At 48.0% G+C, this 14253-nt stretch overlaps 1 protein-coding gene across 4 annotated transcripts in view; it reads left to right on the top strand.

The window, feature by feature from the left end:
• LOC140392676 (uncharacterized) overlaps positions 1-14253 on the top strand; it is an 89518-nt gene extending 75265 nt beyond the window's left edge. For 3 of the 4 annotated variants that reach the window (XM_072478190.1, XM_072478188.1, XM_072478189.1), the window contains 8 exons: positions 138-255; positions 1357-1501; positions 4132-4333; positions 5284-5426; positions 5576-5711; positions 6904-7014; positions 7229-7388; positions 13581-14253. In XM_072478190.1, coding sequence (XP_072334291.1) covers positions 138-255; positions 1357-1501; positions 4132-4333; positions 5284-5426; positions 5576-5711; positions 6904-7014; positions 7229-7388; positions 13581-13630 — 1065 coding nt within the window. In that variant the 3' untranslated portion in view covers positions 13631-14253. The remainder of the gene's footprint in view (positions 1-137; positions 256-1356; positions 1502-4131; positions 4334-5283; positions 5427-5575; positions 5712-6903; positions 7015-7228; positions 7389-13580) is intronic. The other variant, XM_072478191.1, reaches the window with a different exon arrangement.

Here is a 14253-nt window from a genome sequence, read left to right as displayed (position 1 = left end):
AGGAGGAGACTGGGTTAGCAGCTGAGCGAGGATGGGCTTTTTACAAACTGACGTTTGCTTTCATTGGTCCTATGACTATTATTTAGTGTCATTTTTATGTGAACACTTTTATTGTTTGAATGTGGGTTTGTTAATAGTTCTTCAGAAGTTGGAAGGAGGCGGTCAGGTTATTCCAGCTATCCTATCAGTTTGCTGTTAACATTGAAGAGAGGAGACTGAGGCTGCTGCTTAACGCTTGGGCCAACTTGGTGAAAGGTGAGAATGCTAAAAATCCTTTGTAAAATTATAAGCTGTTTTTGAGGTTGTCAGTCCAGGGCTATGATGGAAAGCTGCTCTGAAATGTAGTAAACTATTCGAGAAGTGGCTCTGTTCCCACACAAAAACACACAACAATCAGATGAGGTTGTGTCAAAGTGATATGGGAAATCCAGACTTGAAAATATTTCCTGCCAGCAGCACTGCCAATACTTGCAGCTTCATTCACCATTTATTGAGCGTGTTTCAGTACACACCATTATTTTTCTTATGTACAGACTGTCCATGTATGATGCTCTCTCTTTCCTCACCCGATCCCAGAGAGCCGCACATATTTTGCATGTTGTTTCAACAGCCACCATTATCTATGTGTGGGTGCCTGTGAATCAGACATCTTAAAATAATAAGGTAGAAAAAGTTTACATGAAAAGTTTTCTATGAAGTGCATGCGATTTCCTATGTAATCTCAAGCGTTGTCTACTCTCCATTGCTCACTTGCTCTGACCCCTGGAGTATTTCCTCTAAGCTTTGATGAGCAAGGTCAAATTGAGAGCCATTGGGGTTTGTCCTGTCTGAGTGCGCGGTGTGTACTAACCTTGTAGGTTAGTTGAAATATTTTTGAAAAACCTTTTTTAACGGTGGCAATAATTTTATTTTCAAATTTCAGCGGCCTTCAATTCATTCCCCTACTAATCCATATTTTGCAGTGTTGCAACTCTGCTAAATATAATCCAGGTGCATTACTATGGTTCCCATACTTTCACACCACCACTGCAAGTTCCCCTCCAAATCACACACCATCCTGGCTTGGAACTGTATTGTCACTCCTGCACTGGGTCAAAATCCTGGAACTCTTTTCCTAACAGCATTGTGGGTGTTATACCAACAACTGGTGCGGTTCAAGATAGCAGCACATTACCACCTTCTTAAGGGATGGGCAATAAATGTTGGCCTAGCGAGTGACACCCATATACCATGAACGAATATAAACAAAAACCTTATCCAAGCACATTTATACAAGAAAGGTGTCTGGGACATGCTCATTACTGAAATTTAGCAGTTCTGACAGTTGGGCTAGACTCAAATTTATTACCTTTTCAGAGCGAAAAACTATTGATGTGCAGCTGAACTTGATAATATCTGCAGCTCAGCAGAGGGTGATGCAGGCTGCGTTTCATCAGATGGTGGCATTATATCGGAAACAGAAAGAGGTTGTGAAATTTTACCATCTAACACTGCTCCGCAGGTAAAGACTGGACCACAATAATCCCTGTGCTCCCACACCATTTGTAGCTGTTATAAGCAAATATTGCTGTTGTTTAGCTTTCTATTTCCTTATCCCATGCCTACCTCACCTCATCGCTGCCATGTATAGAACAGAAATTTAAGCTGTAGGCTGTTCGCAAGACACATGACATCATAAATCATTCGGATGGAAATTGTATGCATAAGGGTCTTGAATATGTTTCTAAACTTTGGGGGAAACTGGGGGCGAGATTTTCTGGGCCCTCTCACTAGCAGGATCATTTGGTCCCGCAGAATTCAACAGGGATTTGACTGGATTGCCGCAAACGCCATGGGAAAACCTGTCGCAGGGCATTTGGAAAGTTCCAGCTTGGGTCTATTTGATCCCTTTTTACCTTATTTAAGCACAGTAAGAAGTCTTACAACACCAGGTTAAAGCCCAACAGGTTTGTTTCAAACACTAGCTTTCGGAGCACTGCTCCTTCCTCAGATGAATGAGGTATGTTCCAGAAACGTATATATAGACAAAGTCAAAGATGCAAGACAATGCTTTGAATGCGAGCATTTGCAGGCAATTAAGTCTTTACAGATCCAGAGATGGGGTAACCTCAGGTTAAAGAGGATTGAATTGTACCAAGCCAGGACAGTTGGTAGGATTTCACAAGCCCAGGCCAGATGGTGGGGAATGAATGTAATGCAGCATGAATCCAAGGTCCCGGTTGAGGCCGTACTCATGTGTGCGGAACCTGGCTATAAGTTTCTGCTCGGCGATTCTGCGTTGTCGCGCGTCCTGGAGGACGCCTTGGAGAACGTTTACCCGGAGATCAGAGGCTGAATGCCCTTGACTGCTGAAGTGTTCCCTGACTGGAAGGGAACATTCCTACCTGGCGATTGTCGCATGATGTCCGTTCATCCGTTGTCGCAGCGTCTGCATGGTCTCGCCAATGTACCATGCTTCGGGACATCCTTTCCTGCAGTGTATGAGGTAGACAACGTTGGCCGAGTCGCACGAGTATGTACTGCGTACCTGGTGGGTGGTGTTTTCATGTGTAATGGTGGTACCCATGTCGATGATCTGGCACGTCTTGCAGAGATTGCCATGGCAGGGTTGTGTGGTGCCGTGGTCGCTGTTCTGAAAGCTGGGTAGTTTGCTGCAAACAATGGTGCCAGATTACCACCAGGTACGCGGTACATGCTCGCGACTCGGCCAACTTTGTCTACCTTATACGCTGCAGGAAAGGATGTCCCGAAGCGTGGTACATTGGCGAGACCATGCAGACACCGCGACAACGGATGAACGGACATCGCGTGACAATCGCCAGGCAGGAATGTTCCCTTCCTGTCGGGGAACACTTCAGCAGTCAAGGACATTCAAACTCTGATCTGCGGGTAAGCATTCTCCAAGGCGTCTTCCAGGACGCGCGACCTCGCAAAATCGCCGAACAGAAACTTATAGCCAGGTTCCGCACACATGAGTACGGCCTCAACCGGCACCTTGGATTCATGCTGCATTACATTCATTCCCCACCATCTGGCCTGGGCTTGTGAAATCCTACCAACTGTCCTGGCTTGAGACAATTCACTCCTCTTTAACCTGAGGTTACCCCTATCTCTAGCTCTGTAAAGACTTAATTAACTGCAAATGCTCGCATTCAAAGCATTGTCTTACATCTTTGACTTTGTCTCTATATATGTTTCTGGAACATACCTCTTCATTCACCTGAGGAAGGAGCAGTGCTCCGAAAGCTAGTGTTTGAAACAAACCTGTTGGACTTTAACCTGGTGTTGTAAGACTTCTTACTGTGCTCACCCCAGTCCAACGCCGGCATCTCCACATATTGGCTACCTTATTTAATTGAACTTCAGTTATCAGCGCAATGTTTCATTACAGTCCTATCATGGACCGTTTGTGTCACAAGTCAGCAAGATGGGACATTTCATTGGAGTATCAACTGAATGGGTTTTACTAAGAAGAATAGGGCTGTAAGGTGACACAATGGTTAGCACTGCTGCCTCACAGTGCCAGGGACCCAGGTTTGATTCTGACCACGGGTGGCTGTGTGAAGTTTGCACGTTTACCCATTGTCTGCATGGCTTTCCTCGGGGTGCTCCGGTTTCCCCCCACAGTCCAAAGATGTGCAGGTTAGGTGGATTGGCCATGCCAAATTACCCCGGATTGGCCATGCCATATGACCCCTTGGTGTTCAAAGATGTGCAGCTTAGGTGGATTAACCTTGACCAATGCGCAGGGTTATGGGGATAGGGTGGTGGAATGGGTCTAGATAGAGTGCTCTTTCAGAGGGTTGGTGCAGACTCGATGGACCAAATGGCCTCCTTCTGCACTGCAGGGATTCTATGGAATGTCGAATCCACAGACTCAGCAGAGGCCTAACCGCACTCAACACAGCAGGACCAGAATAAACTGCTTGGCTTAGGAAGTTTGCATTTGCTAAATACAAACTGAGACATAGCTCAGCATTACAGAGATACAACATTGCTGTATATAATCTGTTACAGTGACAATTCACTATTGTCTGTTTGAACTTAACTACTATGACCAAAATCAGGATTGAGCTATCATCCGGATAAACTGCCAGGTTTGAATTAGTTTCCTTTTTTGCCCATTCCTAGGTCCCTTCTCTCTTGGGCTGAATTTGTACATCAGCAGAAGCAATGGGCGTTGACTGTTTCTTCTCAAGTTTCAGTGCTGCAACTACGCTCAGTATTTGTGATGTGGATAAATCAATTGATCTTGCATCGTAAGCTGATTTTAATGGTGCAAAAACGGAATGAGCGAATCCTACAGAAAGCTCTGAGATCCTGGTACAAGGAGGTAGGTGTGACAGGCCTCAGTGTTGCCTTTCTGTGATTTTATTCACAATTTGTTGCAGTTCAAGATGAGAACATTTCCATCTTAATGATTTTAGATGTCTTGTTTCTTCAGTGGTCTGGTAAGACAGGTAGCTCCTAGGGTGGATACTGAGTAATTGAAGCCAGCAGAGCACAGGGTTAAATCGAACAGCCTCCCCGAACAGGCGCCGGAATGTGGCGACTAGGGGCTTTTCACAGTAACTTCATTGAAGCCTACTTGTGACAAGCGATTTTCATTCATTCATTTCATTATGTGAGGTGCTGACCTGTGTTAGTTAGCTAATACTCCCCAGCCACTGGAGGGCAGCTGGTCAGCGGAACCCGAGTACAACATGAGTTGGCTTCTTTAGGGAGCAAAAATAAGATGGGTACGGGAGCATTGAAGCGTGATTGGAATCAACAGTGCAATAATTTCTGATGGTGTTTATATTTAATGTCAATACAGTGAAAAGATGTATGCCAGAGTTTAGCTAACTTAAAAACTTTGCAGCACAGTAGCACAGTGGTTAGCACTATGGCTTCACAGCACCAGCGTCCCAGGTTCGATTCCCGGCTTCGGTCACTGTGCGGAGTCTACACGTTCTCCCCGTGACAGCGTGGGTTTCCTCTGGGTGCTCCGGTTTCCTCCCACAAGTCCCGAAAGACATGCTATTAGGTAATTTGGACATTCTGAATTTTCCCTCCATGTACCTGAACAGGCGCCAGAATGTGGCAACTAGGGGGTTTTCACAGTAACTTCATTGCAGTGTTAATGTAAGCCTATCTGTGACAATAAAAATAATGAATGAATTAATTAATTATTTTTATTGTCACAGCCCGTGGAAGGCTAATGAATGTTACCCAGTGATCTTTACCTGAGCCTGTAGCCCAGGAGCACATCAATATGATAAAACGTCTTGCATCTTTTCACAGATGCAAGCAGTCAGACATCATTCCAGATATGTATCGCAGAAATTTGTGTCACGATGGGTTCTTAACGTGTTGGCACGGAAGCCGGAAAACCTGTGGAATAGGGTGGAATATCAGGCAGAAGAGCACTACAGGAATCAATTATGGTGATTAGACTTGTGTTGTTCCAGAAATACTCATGTCATTGGTTGTCTTATTTTATAATGTGCATGGGTGATTCCATGCATAATGGCGAGGACTGCGTGGTGCTGATGAGTTAAGGATGTGGTTGCAAACGGTTTTTACTTTCCCACAGCAAACGATTTCTGATAATCTGGCGGCACAAAACACTCCTGCAACAATTCCGGGAAAAGAAAAGATTTGAGGAAATGCAAGTGATCTGGGAACAGTGGAGAGGATTCACTGTAAACATGCTAGTGACCAGGGGATTGGTGAGTCAATCACATCTGAAACAAATCACTTTATTTAACCGGTTTGTATGTTTAATCTTGTTAAATTTACACTTGTATAATTCAGTATCAGTATTCAACATAGATGATTATAAATATGCACGGGATTATTAATTGTCAGCTGTCCTGATTCAATTTGCAATAACTTTCAGCAGGGCCTACTAACTAAGATTATTTGTTTTTGGCTTGGTGACAGGTTTCATATTCTGGGTTGTAATTCAGAATATAAACAAATGAGAATAAAAAAGTCTGGAAGTGTTTTGGAGTTTTAACTGTTAACTTTGCTGAAGGGGATCACACTCTCACTTTCTCGGAGTCTCCTTGGTCACTAATTGCCTCTTCTACCCCTCATCACAAGGGCTGTCCTAAACTCGGTGCATTTCTTTTTATTTGTTTTTTGGATGTGAATGTCGTTGGTAGGGCCAGCATTTATTGCCCATTCTTCTTTGGCGCTGAGGAGATGGTGTTGAGCTGCTGCAGTCTATGTGATGTGGGCACATCCACAGTGTTGATAGAGGGAGATTCCAGGATTTCAACCCAACAACAATAAAGGAACAGTGATATAGATTGAAGTCTGGATGCTGTGTGACTCAGATGGGGACCTGCAGGTGATAATGTGACCATGCTTCTGTCACAGATAGGCCTGAGGGTGGCCCAGAATCATTTATCCTCCTCTCCCTGTCTGGGGATGAGAAGTGTGCGGTTTCTGCTTGCTCTGATTAACTGCTATGGTCAGTTGCATATTGGATGCAGATCTCTTTCCCCCAACCTCGTTGTTTACAGCTTGTAAATAAGTCACAGAGTTGCATAAATACATTGAGATCGACATGTACTGTTGTAAGGAAGATCTTCAGGAGGAAAGACAGCCACTCTGTAGAATAACCTCCACGTAGAACCAGCTTTCAGGACTGCTTTGTACCTCAGATGTTAATTTGTTGAACTATTGATCATCTTTGTGGACAGGATTAGGATGATGAGCTCTGTCCAGCTTTTGATCTTTGTTCTTGTTAACAAATAAACATGACACATGCCCCCCTCCCGGCAATGTTGGTGGATATTGGTGGTTCTTTAATCTGCTTCCGCTCGGGAAATCTTTGTAGGTAAATGGTTGGGCCCTGCTGGTTCCATTTCTGTTTGGTACTCGCACTAACGTAAGCTTCTCTCCCACCCACAGTTTCAGCAGAGGCTAGAAGGGAAGGCATGGCAGATGTGGCGGAGACGTTTCGTACAGACGCAGGTGTCACGAGCGTTTGCTGCTCAGGATGACAGGATCTTGATGTCAGATGTAGGTACAAGATCAATTGCCACACTCCAGGTGTTGCTGATTCTTGCTGTTAAATTACTCCAGTTTCTTATCCACTGACTGTTCTCCATTTTTGAGCCAGACATTAAGGGCTGATAGGATATTTGCCGCTCACACGCCTCCATTTTTCTCCTGGGGTCATTAGACAGTGACCATGAGAAGAAACCTTGGCTAATTTCCTCTCTCTGTAACCTAGGGATCATGGAACAGTCATCAGAAGCAGGAACAGGTCGCAGGAACCCTGGATGATTTCCCTTCTCTCTTAAGGCCAATTGTAGTCCCAACAGCTGTCTTGGATGAGATCAGTCACAGGCTGAGGATGGAACCTGTGCCTTTTTTTGGCTCAGTAACATTGGGTGATGTTTTTTACTTTCAGAACTATTCTTTCACACGTATTAACTGTGGGCAACTTTTGCCTTTTTAAAAAATATATTTTTATTTGCCGTATTTTCATCATTTTTGCTCCCGACCCCCTCAATGGCAACCAACTCCCAAAAGTGAACAAACCTCAAAAATTGTAGAACCCCTCCTTTGCTCCCCTCAACTCAAGCTTCACCTTCTCCAGGGTCAAAAACTCCAGCAGGTGCCCCCTGCCACGCCAAGGTAGAGCATGGAGAGACTGATCTTCACCCCAACAGGACCCACCTATGAGTGATCAGTGAGGCGAAGGCTAAAATGTCTGCCCCCGCACCCGCCTGCAACTCAAGCCGGTCCGACACCCCAAAAATGGCTTCTAGGGGAGCAGGCTCCACATCCGTATGCAAAACCCCGAGATTGTGCTAAATACCTCCCACCAAAACCTTTCCAGCTTCGGGCAGGACCAAAAAAATGAACATGATTTGCTGGAACCCTCCCACATCGCTCACAGACATCTTCCACCCCCTCAAACAGCCGGCTCATCTTTGATTTTGTGAGGTGCGCCCTATGTCTGACTTTCAACTGTATCAGCCCCAGCCTCGCACATGAGGTCAAGGCATTCACCCTCTGCAGCACCTCACACCACAGTCCCTCTTCCATCGCCCCTCCCAGCCTCTCCTCCCACTTCGCCTTATTTCCCTACATTGACACCCTGACCTCCTCCAGGATCCTCCCATAGATCGTCAAAACAACCTCCCTCTCCAACCCCTCCGCTGACAGCACCACCTCCAGCAGTGAGGAGGCCAGCACTATCGGCAAGGTCAGGAAAACCTTGCAAAATCTTGAACCTGCAGGTACCTAAACCCTTCCCCCTGTGCCAACTTGTACTTCTCCCCCAACTCCAAGCTCATGAATTGTCCCCCAAGAAACAAGTCCTTCATTTCCTTGATTCCCCCTCTCTTCCCATCTTCGAAACCTCGCATCCATCCTCCCCGAACCCATAATTCCCCCTAATTGGTATCCCCCCGATCCAGCCCCCAGCTTAAAATGTTGCCTAAACTGCCTCCAGATCTTCAAAGTGGCACCACCACTGGACTCACCATGTACTTTTCTGTTTATCTAGACCCGCACCTTCTCCACATTCGCGCTCCCTCCTCGCCTTCTCTGCAAGACCTCCCTCCTAATTGCCGCCAGACGAAATGGCAGTACCCCTCACTCCCGCCCCTACTCCCGGCTGGGAGACCATGAAATACTTGCTCTTGCTTAGGTTCAATTTATACCCCGAGATCATCCCAAATCTTAAGGAGCAGCTCCATTACACACCCACGGACGTGCTCGATTCTGAAATGTACAATAAAAAATTATCGGCATTTAAGGATATCCTATGCTCTATCCTGCCGCTCACTATCCCTTCTACAAATCCGAGCTCCTTAGTGCGATGGTCAAAAGCTCTGTAGCCAGGGATATGGGCCTAGATGACCCACACTCCACCAGGTCCTTATCCTTCTTTAACAGCAGGGAAATCGGAGCTTGCCCCATCGTTTGGCAAGGCACCCCTGCCTATCGCATCCACGAACATTCCCACCATCAGCGGCGCCAACTAATCCTTACATTTCTGATAGTATTCCACTGGCAACCAGTCAGATCCTGCCGCCTTCACTGCCTGCAGCCTCCCAATCGCCTCCTTCACTTCCTGCTTCCCTACTGGCCCCTCGAAGCGTGCTCTATCTTCGGGTATGCCATCCCGTCCAGGAACTCCCTCAGCTCTCACTCCAGTCCCGGTGGCTCCGACCTATATAACCTCTTGCAGAACTCTTTAAATACTTTATTAATCTGCTCCCGAGCCACCACCAGCTTCCCCATCTTATTCCGTACTTGAACTATCTCCCTCGCTGCCTCCTCCCTCCGGAGCTGGCTGGCCAACATATGCCCTGCATTCTCCCCATGATCATAGACCTCCCCCCTCACCCTTCTCAACTGGCGGATCGCTATCACTGTGGATAACTGGTCGAACTTCGACTGAAGCTCCTTTCTCTTGGCCGGGTCTGGGTGCCCCGCATACTGATCCACCTTTGGCATCTCCTCCATCAATTCTCCATCAATTTTTGGCGCTCCTCTCCCTTCTCCTTGTCCACCTTAGCCTTGAACAAAATCACCTCCCCCTCACTACTGCCTTCAGAGCCTGCCAAACCACCGACTGTGAAACTGTGCAATTAAACCACACATATTCCTCGATCGTCTACCCGATCTTATTACAAAAACTCTGATTCCCTAACAACCCCAAGTCCACTCTCCACCCCGGCCTCTGAGACATCTCCTTCTCGAGAATCACATCCACCCAATGCAGCGCATGGTCCGAAACCTATCGCTGAATACTCTGACCCTGGCCAATAACGCCTTCCCCACCATGAAAAAGTCTATTCTCGAGTACACTTTATGTACCGGGAGAAAAACAAATACTTCCATTCCCCCAGGTGCAGGAACCTCCAGGGTCCACTCCTCCCGTCTCTCTCGTCAGCCCAGCCAGTGCCTTCGCAACCCCCTCCCCGATTGGGCCAGCGAGTGCAGCTTAGACCTATGCACCTTCAGCTCTTGCACCATATTCCAATTTTCCTCTCCCCCAATATAACTCGTGGATATCCAAATCCGGACTGGTACCCAGCAACCTCTTCACAAACCCCGTATTGTCCCAGTTAGGGCCATATATGCTCACCAGCACCACCAACCTCCCCTCTAACTTCCCCGTTACAAGCACCTACCTGCCCCCTGGTCTGCCACCATCTTCTCCGTCTGAAACTTCACCCACTTTCCCACTATTACCGCTCCTTCCGAGCCCTACTGTCAAACCCCGAATGGAAAACCTGACCCAGCCAACCCTTTTTAAGCCTCATCTGGGGCACGATTCTCCGACCCCCCCGCCGGGTCGGAAAATCCCCAGGGGGCGACGCGAATCCCGCACCACCATTCCGACGTATTCTCCGGTTTTCGGGCGAGGGCGGGATTTATGCCACGCTAGTCGGGGGCCGTTGGCTGCGCCCGCCGCCCCCCCCCCCCCCCCCCGGCAATTCTCCAGGCCCCGATGGGCCGAGCGGCCGTCGTTTCCTGGCCAATCCTGCTGGCGTGAAATGGACATGGTCCATTACGGCAGGACCTGACTTGTAGGCCGGCTAGGTTAGTCCTTGGGGGGTGGGGTGGGGATCCGGCCCTGTGGGGGGGCCCCCACGGTGGCCTGGCCCGTGATCGGGGCCCACCGATCTGCGGGCGGGCATGTGCCGTGGGGGCACTCTTTCCTTCCGCGCCAGCATCTGTTGAGCTCCGCCATGGCCAGCGCGGAGAAGAACCCCCCCTGCGCATGCGCAGCAAACACGCCAGCTGGTGGGCGCATGTGCGGAATTACGCCGGCGGTTCTGCGCATGCGCCAACTCGCGCCGGCCCTTCGCCACCGGTTGGCGCGGCGCTAATCCCTCCGGCGCCGGCCTAGTCCCTGGACGTGCGGAGGATTCCGCACCTTCCGATCGGCCCTACGCCGGAGTGGTCCGCGCCGCTTTTGGCGCCAGTGTCGGGCCATGCAGCCAGTTGCGGGAGAATCCCGCCCCTGATCTTTCACCCGCAGATGGGTTTCCTGCAGCATCACCAGATAGGTCTTTAAGCTCTTTAAATATGTAAAAACCCTCAACGTCCCCCTAACCCCCTCATTACAATTACAATTCTGACACCTCCGTCTTCCCACCCCCACCCCTCCTATCTGCCATTTTCAGAATCCCAGGCCTTGCACATCGAGCCTGACCCACCCCTTCCCTTTGTTGCCGTCGAACCCCTCCACCCCCTCCCACAATACCCCCATCCACTTCCTCTTGAAAACACCGCTCCCACTATCAATCCTATCCCCCCACATTTCATACCTCCCAGGCCCATCGAGACCTGTTTGACCAGGTTCCAATGACTGCGGCCCCTTCCCTCACCATACTGCTGTTCACTAGCCAACCTTCCGCTTGATGGTGTGGAGGCCCTGCCCAGAACCCCCTCCTTCCAATCATCTCCCGATGACCCAATTCCTGAAAACAAAGACACTCAAACATAACCAGTGCAATAAACTGCACCCCAGAAAACCGCCACAACCCCAAAGCCCAATATTCCCATACCCACTGTAACCCATCGCAACGGTAAACTACCCTTTCCTATCAACCAACCCAAAAAACCAAACCCCCAACTGTCCCCCACAAATACAAAACAAATGAACACCCAGAAGCAAGAAATAAGGCTATACACAACGTTTAACCCCCTCCTCCCCTCAGTCTGAATCCAAACCCCAGTCCCATCTCTCATTTCAACCCCAGTCCTTCACAAATGCATCCATCGTCTCTAAAAGTAAAAGTCTCTCGAGTTATAGGTCACCCTCAACTTTGCCGGGTAGACCAAGCCGAATCTCACACCATTACTGAAAAGTGACACCTTCACCCAACTGAAGGCTGCCCGCTTTCTCGCCAGCTCCACAGTTAAGTCCTTGTATATATGAATACCACTGCACCTCACTCCTTTGCGTTGCCCAACTCAGGTCCTTCTCTTTTAACATGGAACATGTGGAAACAGGTTATGACCGTCCTTGGCGGTTAATTTGCCTTCGGCTTGTGCCTGAGCGACCGATGAGCCCTGTCCAGCTCATATCGGGAGGGTTCTTCCCCTGCCCCCAACAACTCCGCCAACATCTTCGCAAAGTACTGTCGGCCTCAGGCCCTCCATCCCCTCAGGCATGCCCACTATTCTGAAATTCTTCCACCTCAACCTATTCTGCATAATAATCTTTATTATTAGTGTCACAAGTAGGCTTACATTAACACTGCAATGTGAAAATTCCCTAGTCGCCACACTCTGGCACCTGTTTGGGTACACTGAGGGAGAATTCAGAATGTCCAATTCACCTAACAAGCACATTTGTCGTGACTTATGGGAGGAAACCTGAACGCCCGGAGGAAACCCATGCAGACACGGGGGGGAACGTGCAGACTCCGCACAGACAGTGACTCAAGCCGGGTATTGAATCCGGGTCCCTGGCGCTGTGAAGCAACAGTGCTAACCACTATGCTACCGTGCCGCTCCAAGTTCTCCATCTTGGCTCTGAATCCTTTCTTGGCCTCCACAACCCTCTGCAGCTCCTCACTCAACTGGTCACTGTGTTACAACAGAACTTTCTCCACCCACTTCAACTTCTCTGCGTGCTCCCGCACCACGGCCGCCATCTTCACCATCGCCTCCTTTGCGGGTGCCATCGCCTCCTCCACCAACCTTTTCATTGCAGCTATCATCTCCTTTCGCACCACCTCCATGTGCTTAGCGAACTGCCTCTCAAATTCTCCGGGCGTCACTCGGTCAGAGTCTCCACTGTGAAGGGCGCAGCCCCACCCAGTGATCCAGCCTCCGCCAGCTTTCCTGTTGCCGAGCTGACCCGTTCACTTGACGGTGAACATTTGCTCGCCCCCTTCTTCCCAGCACCTTTTTTATGGGTCTTAGACATTCTCCACCTTCCTTATGTCTTCCTGCACTAGCTTGTTCAAAACTGCCCCTGGAACCAGGCATTAAACTCCAAAAAACGAGAGCCTCGAGCAGGAGCTACTATGAGAAATACTACCCAACGTACGACTTACACCTACATGCCCCACCGGAAGTCACCGGCAACCTTTGCCGTAACCTCTTATATGTTAAGTTTCTTAAGTCCAGAGTAACTGCCAGCTGCTTTTTATGTTTTTGCTCCTTCAGTTTGGAATATCGTTGGTTTTGGTTAGTGGGCGTGTTCTGGTGCTTCCTTATTGGGTGGAACAGCTGGTGTGGGTGGAGGGACTTGGTTCACGTACCCAGGTGTGGTGTAGGGGTGCACTCCTGCCCCAGATCACGTTCTATCTTCGGTGGTGACAATGAAGAAAATGGCTGTCCTTTTGTCTCAGACAAGATACACTGGGATGCCATTATTATCAAATGCAGAGTTAGTTTTAAACTGTTATTCATTTGAGTTGTACACCATAAATAAGGGCACCAATATTGTAATAAAAATGGGCTCAGTTGTGATTTGAGCAGGGAACAATTCGGTCTCTGCAGATGTTGAGTTTTATGTTTAAAAAATATGAAGCTAACACTCACATATGCACTGTAGCCACTCGCTGCACAAATTAACCTGACGTATCTGCTTTATCCCCCAGGTTTTCACTGCCTGGTACAGCTTGACTGTTGTAAAACAGGAAGGGGCTGAGTGAATATCGAGATTTGCCAGAATTGGCTCGAGGTTTCTGACTGTCTTTGCTTGTGGAGGTGAACAGAAGGCTTAAATCTAAGATTTATTGAGACCTCTTCAGGTGTGGTGAAAAGCCTTGTGTGTCCAGTGTCAAAATATCCTTGTTCCTCTTCTGGTCGGTTTCTGATCCCAGATGGGCAGTTTGATGACTGAGCTTTCTCTTACAAACAGGTGAAAGGGGGGGGCTGACATCTGATTTTGTAATCTGCCAGTGTCTAGACAACAAGCAGTAAGACAAGGACATGAGGTGGGGATGGCACCCCTGGTGGTTCTGCTCAGGAAGTGGCTCATGGCACTGGGGATCCAGCAAAGAGAAATACGTTGAATAAATTTTAAATCCTAAAATTAAATGTTTGCGTTTTCTCTCCAGTATTGCTCATTGATTTTTTTATGTGGTCCTAATCTCTCAGAATTAATCTTGACTTAAATGTTTCTTTGACACTAGTTGTAGTTTGTGTGTTTTTCAAGTTAATTTAATTTTTGTGTAAATTTATAAATCTGTAATTTGGAATATTTTAGAATTTGTTTTATTTCCTGTATTTAACTTTGACTATGGACTGTGAATATATTATTCAGAACTG

This window comes from Scyliorhinus torazame, chromosome 16 (genome assembly GCF_047496885.1).
Source record: "Scyliorhinus torazame isolate Kashiwa2021f chromosome 16, sScyTor2.1, whole genome shotgun sequence".
Classification (NCBI taxonomy): domain Eukaryota; kingdom Metazoa; phylum Chordata; class Chondrichthyes; order Carcharhiniformes; family Scyliorhinidae; genus Scyliorhinus; species Scyliorhinus torazame.
This window is presented reverse-complemented; position numbering and strand designations above follow the sequence as displayed.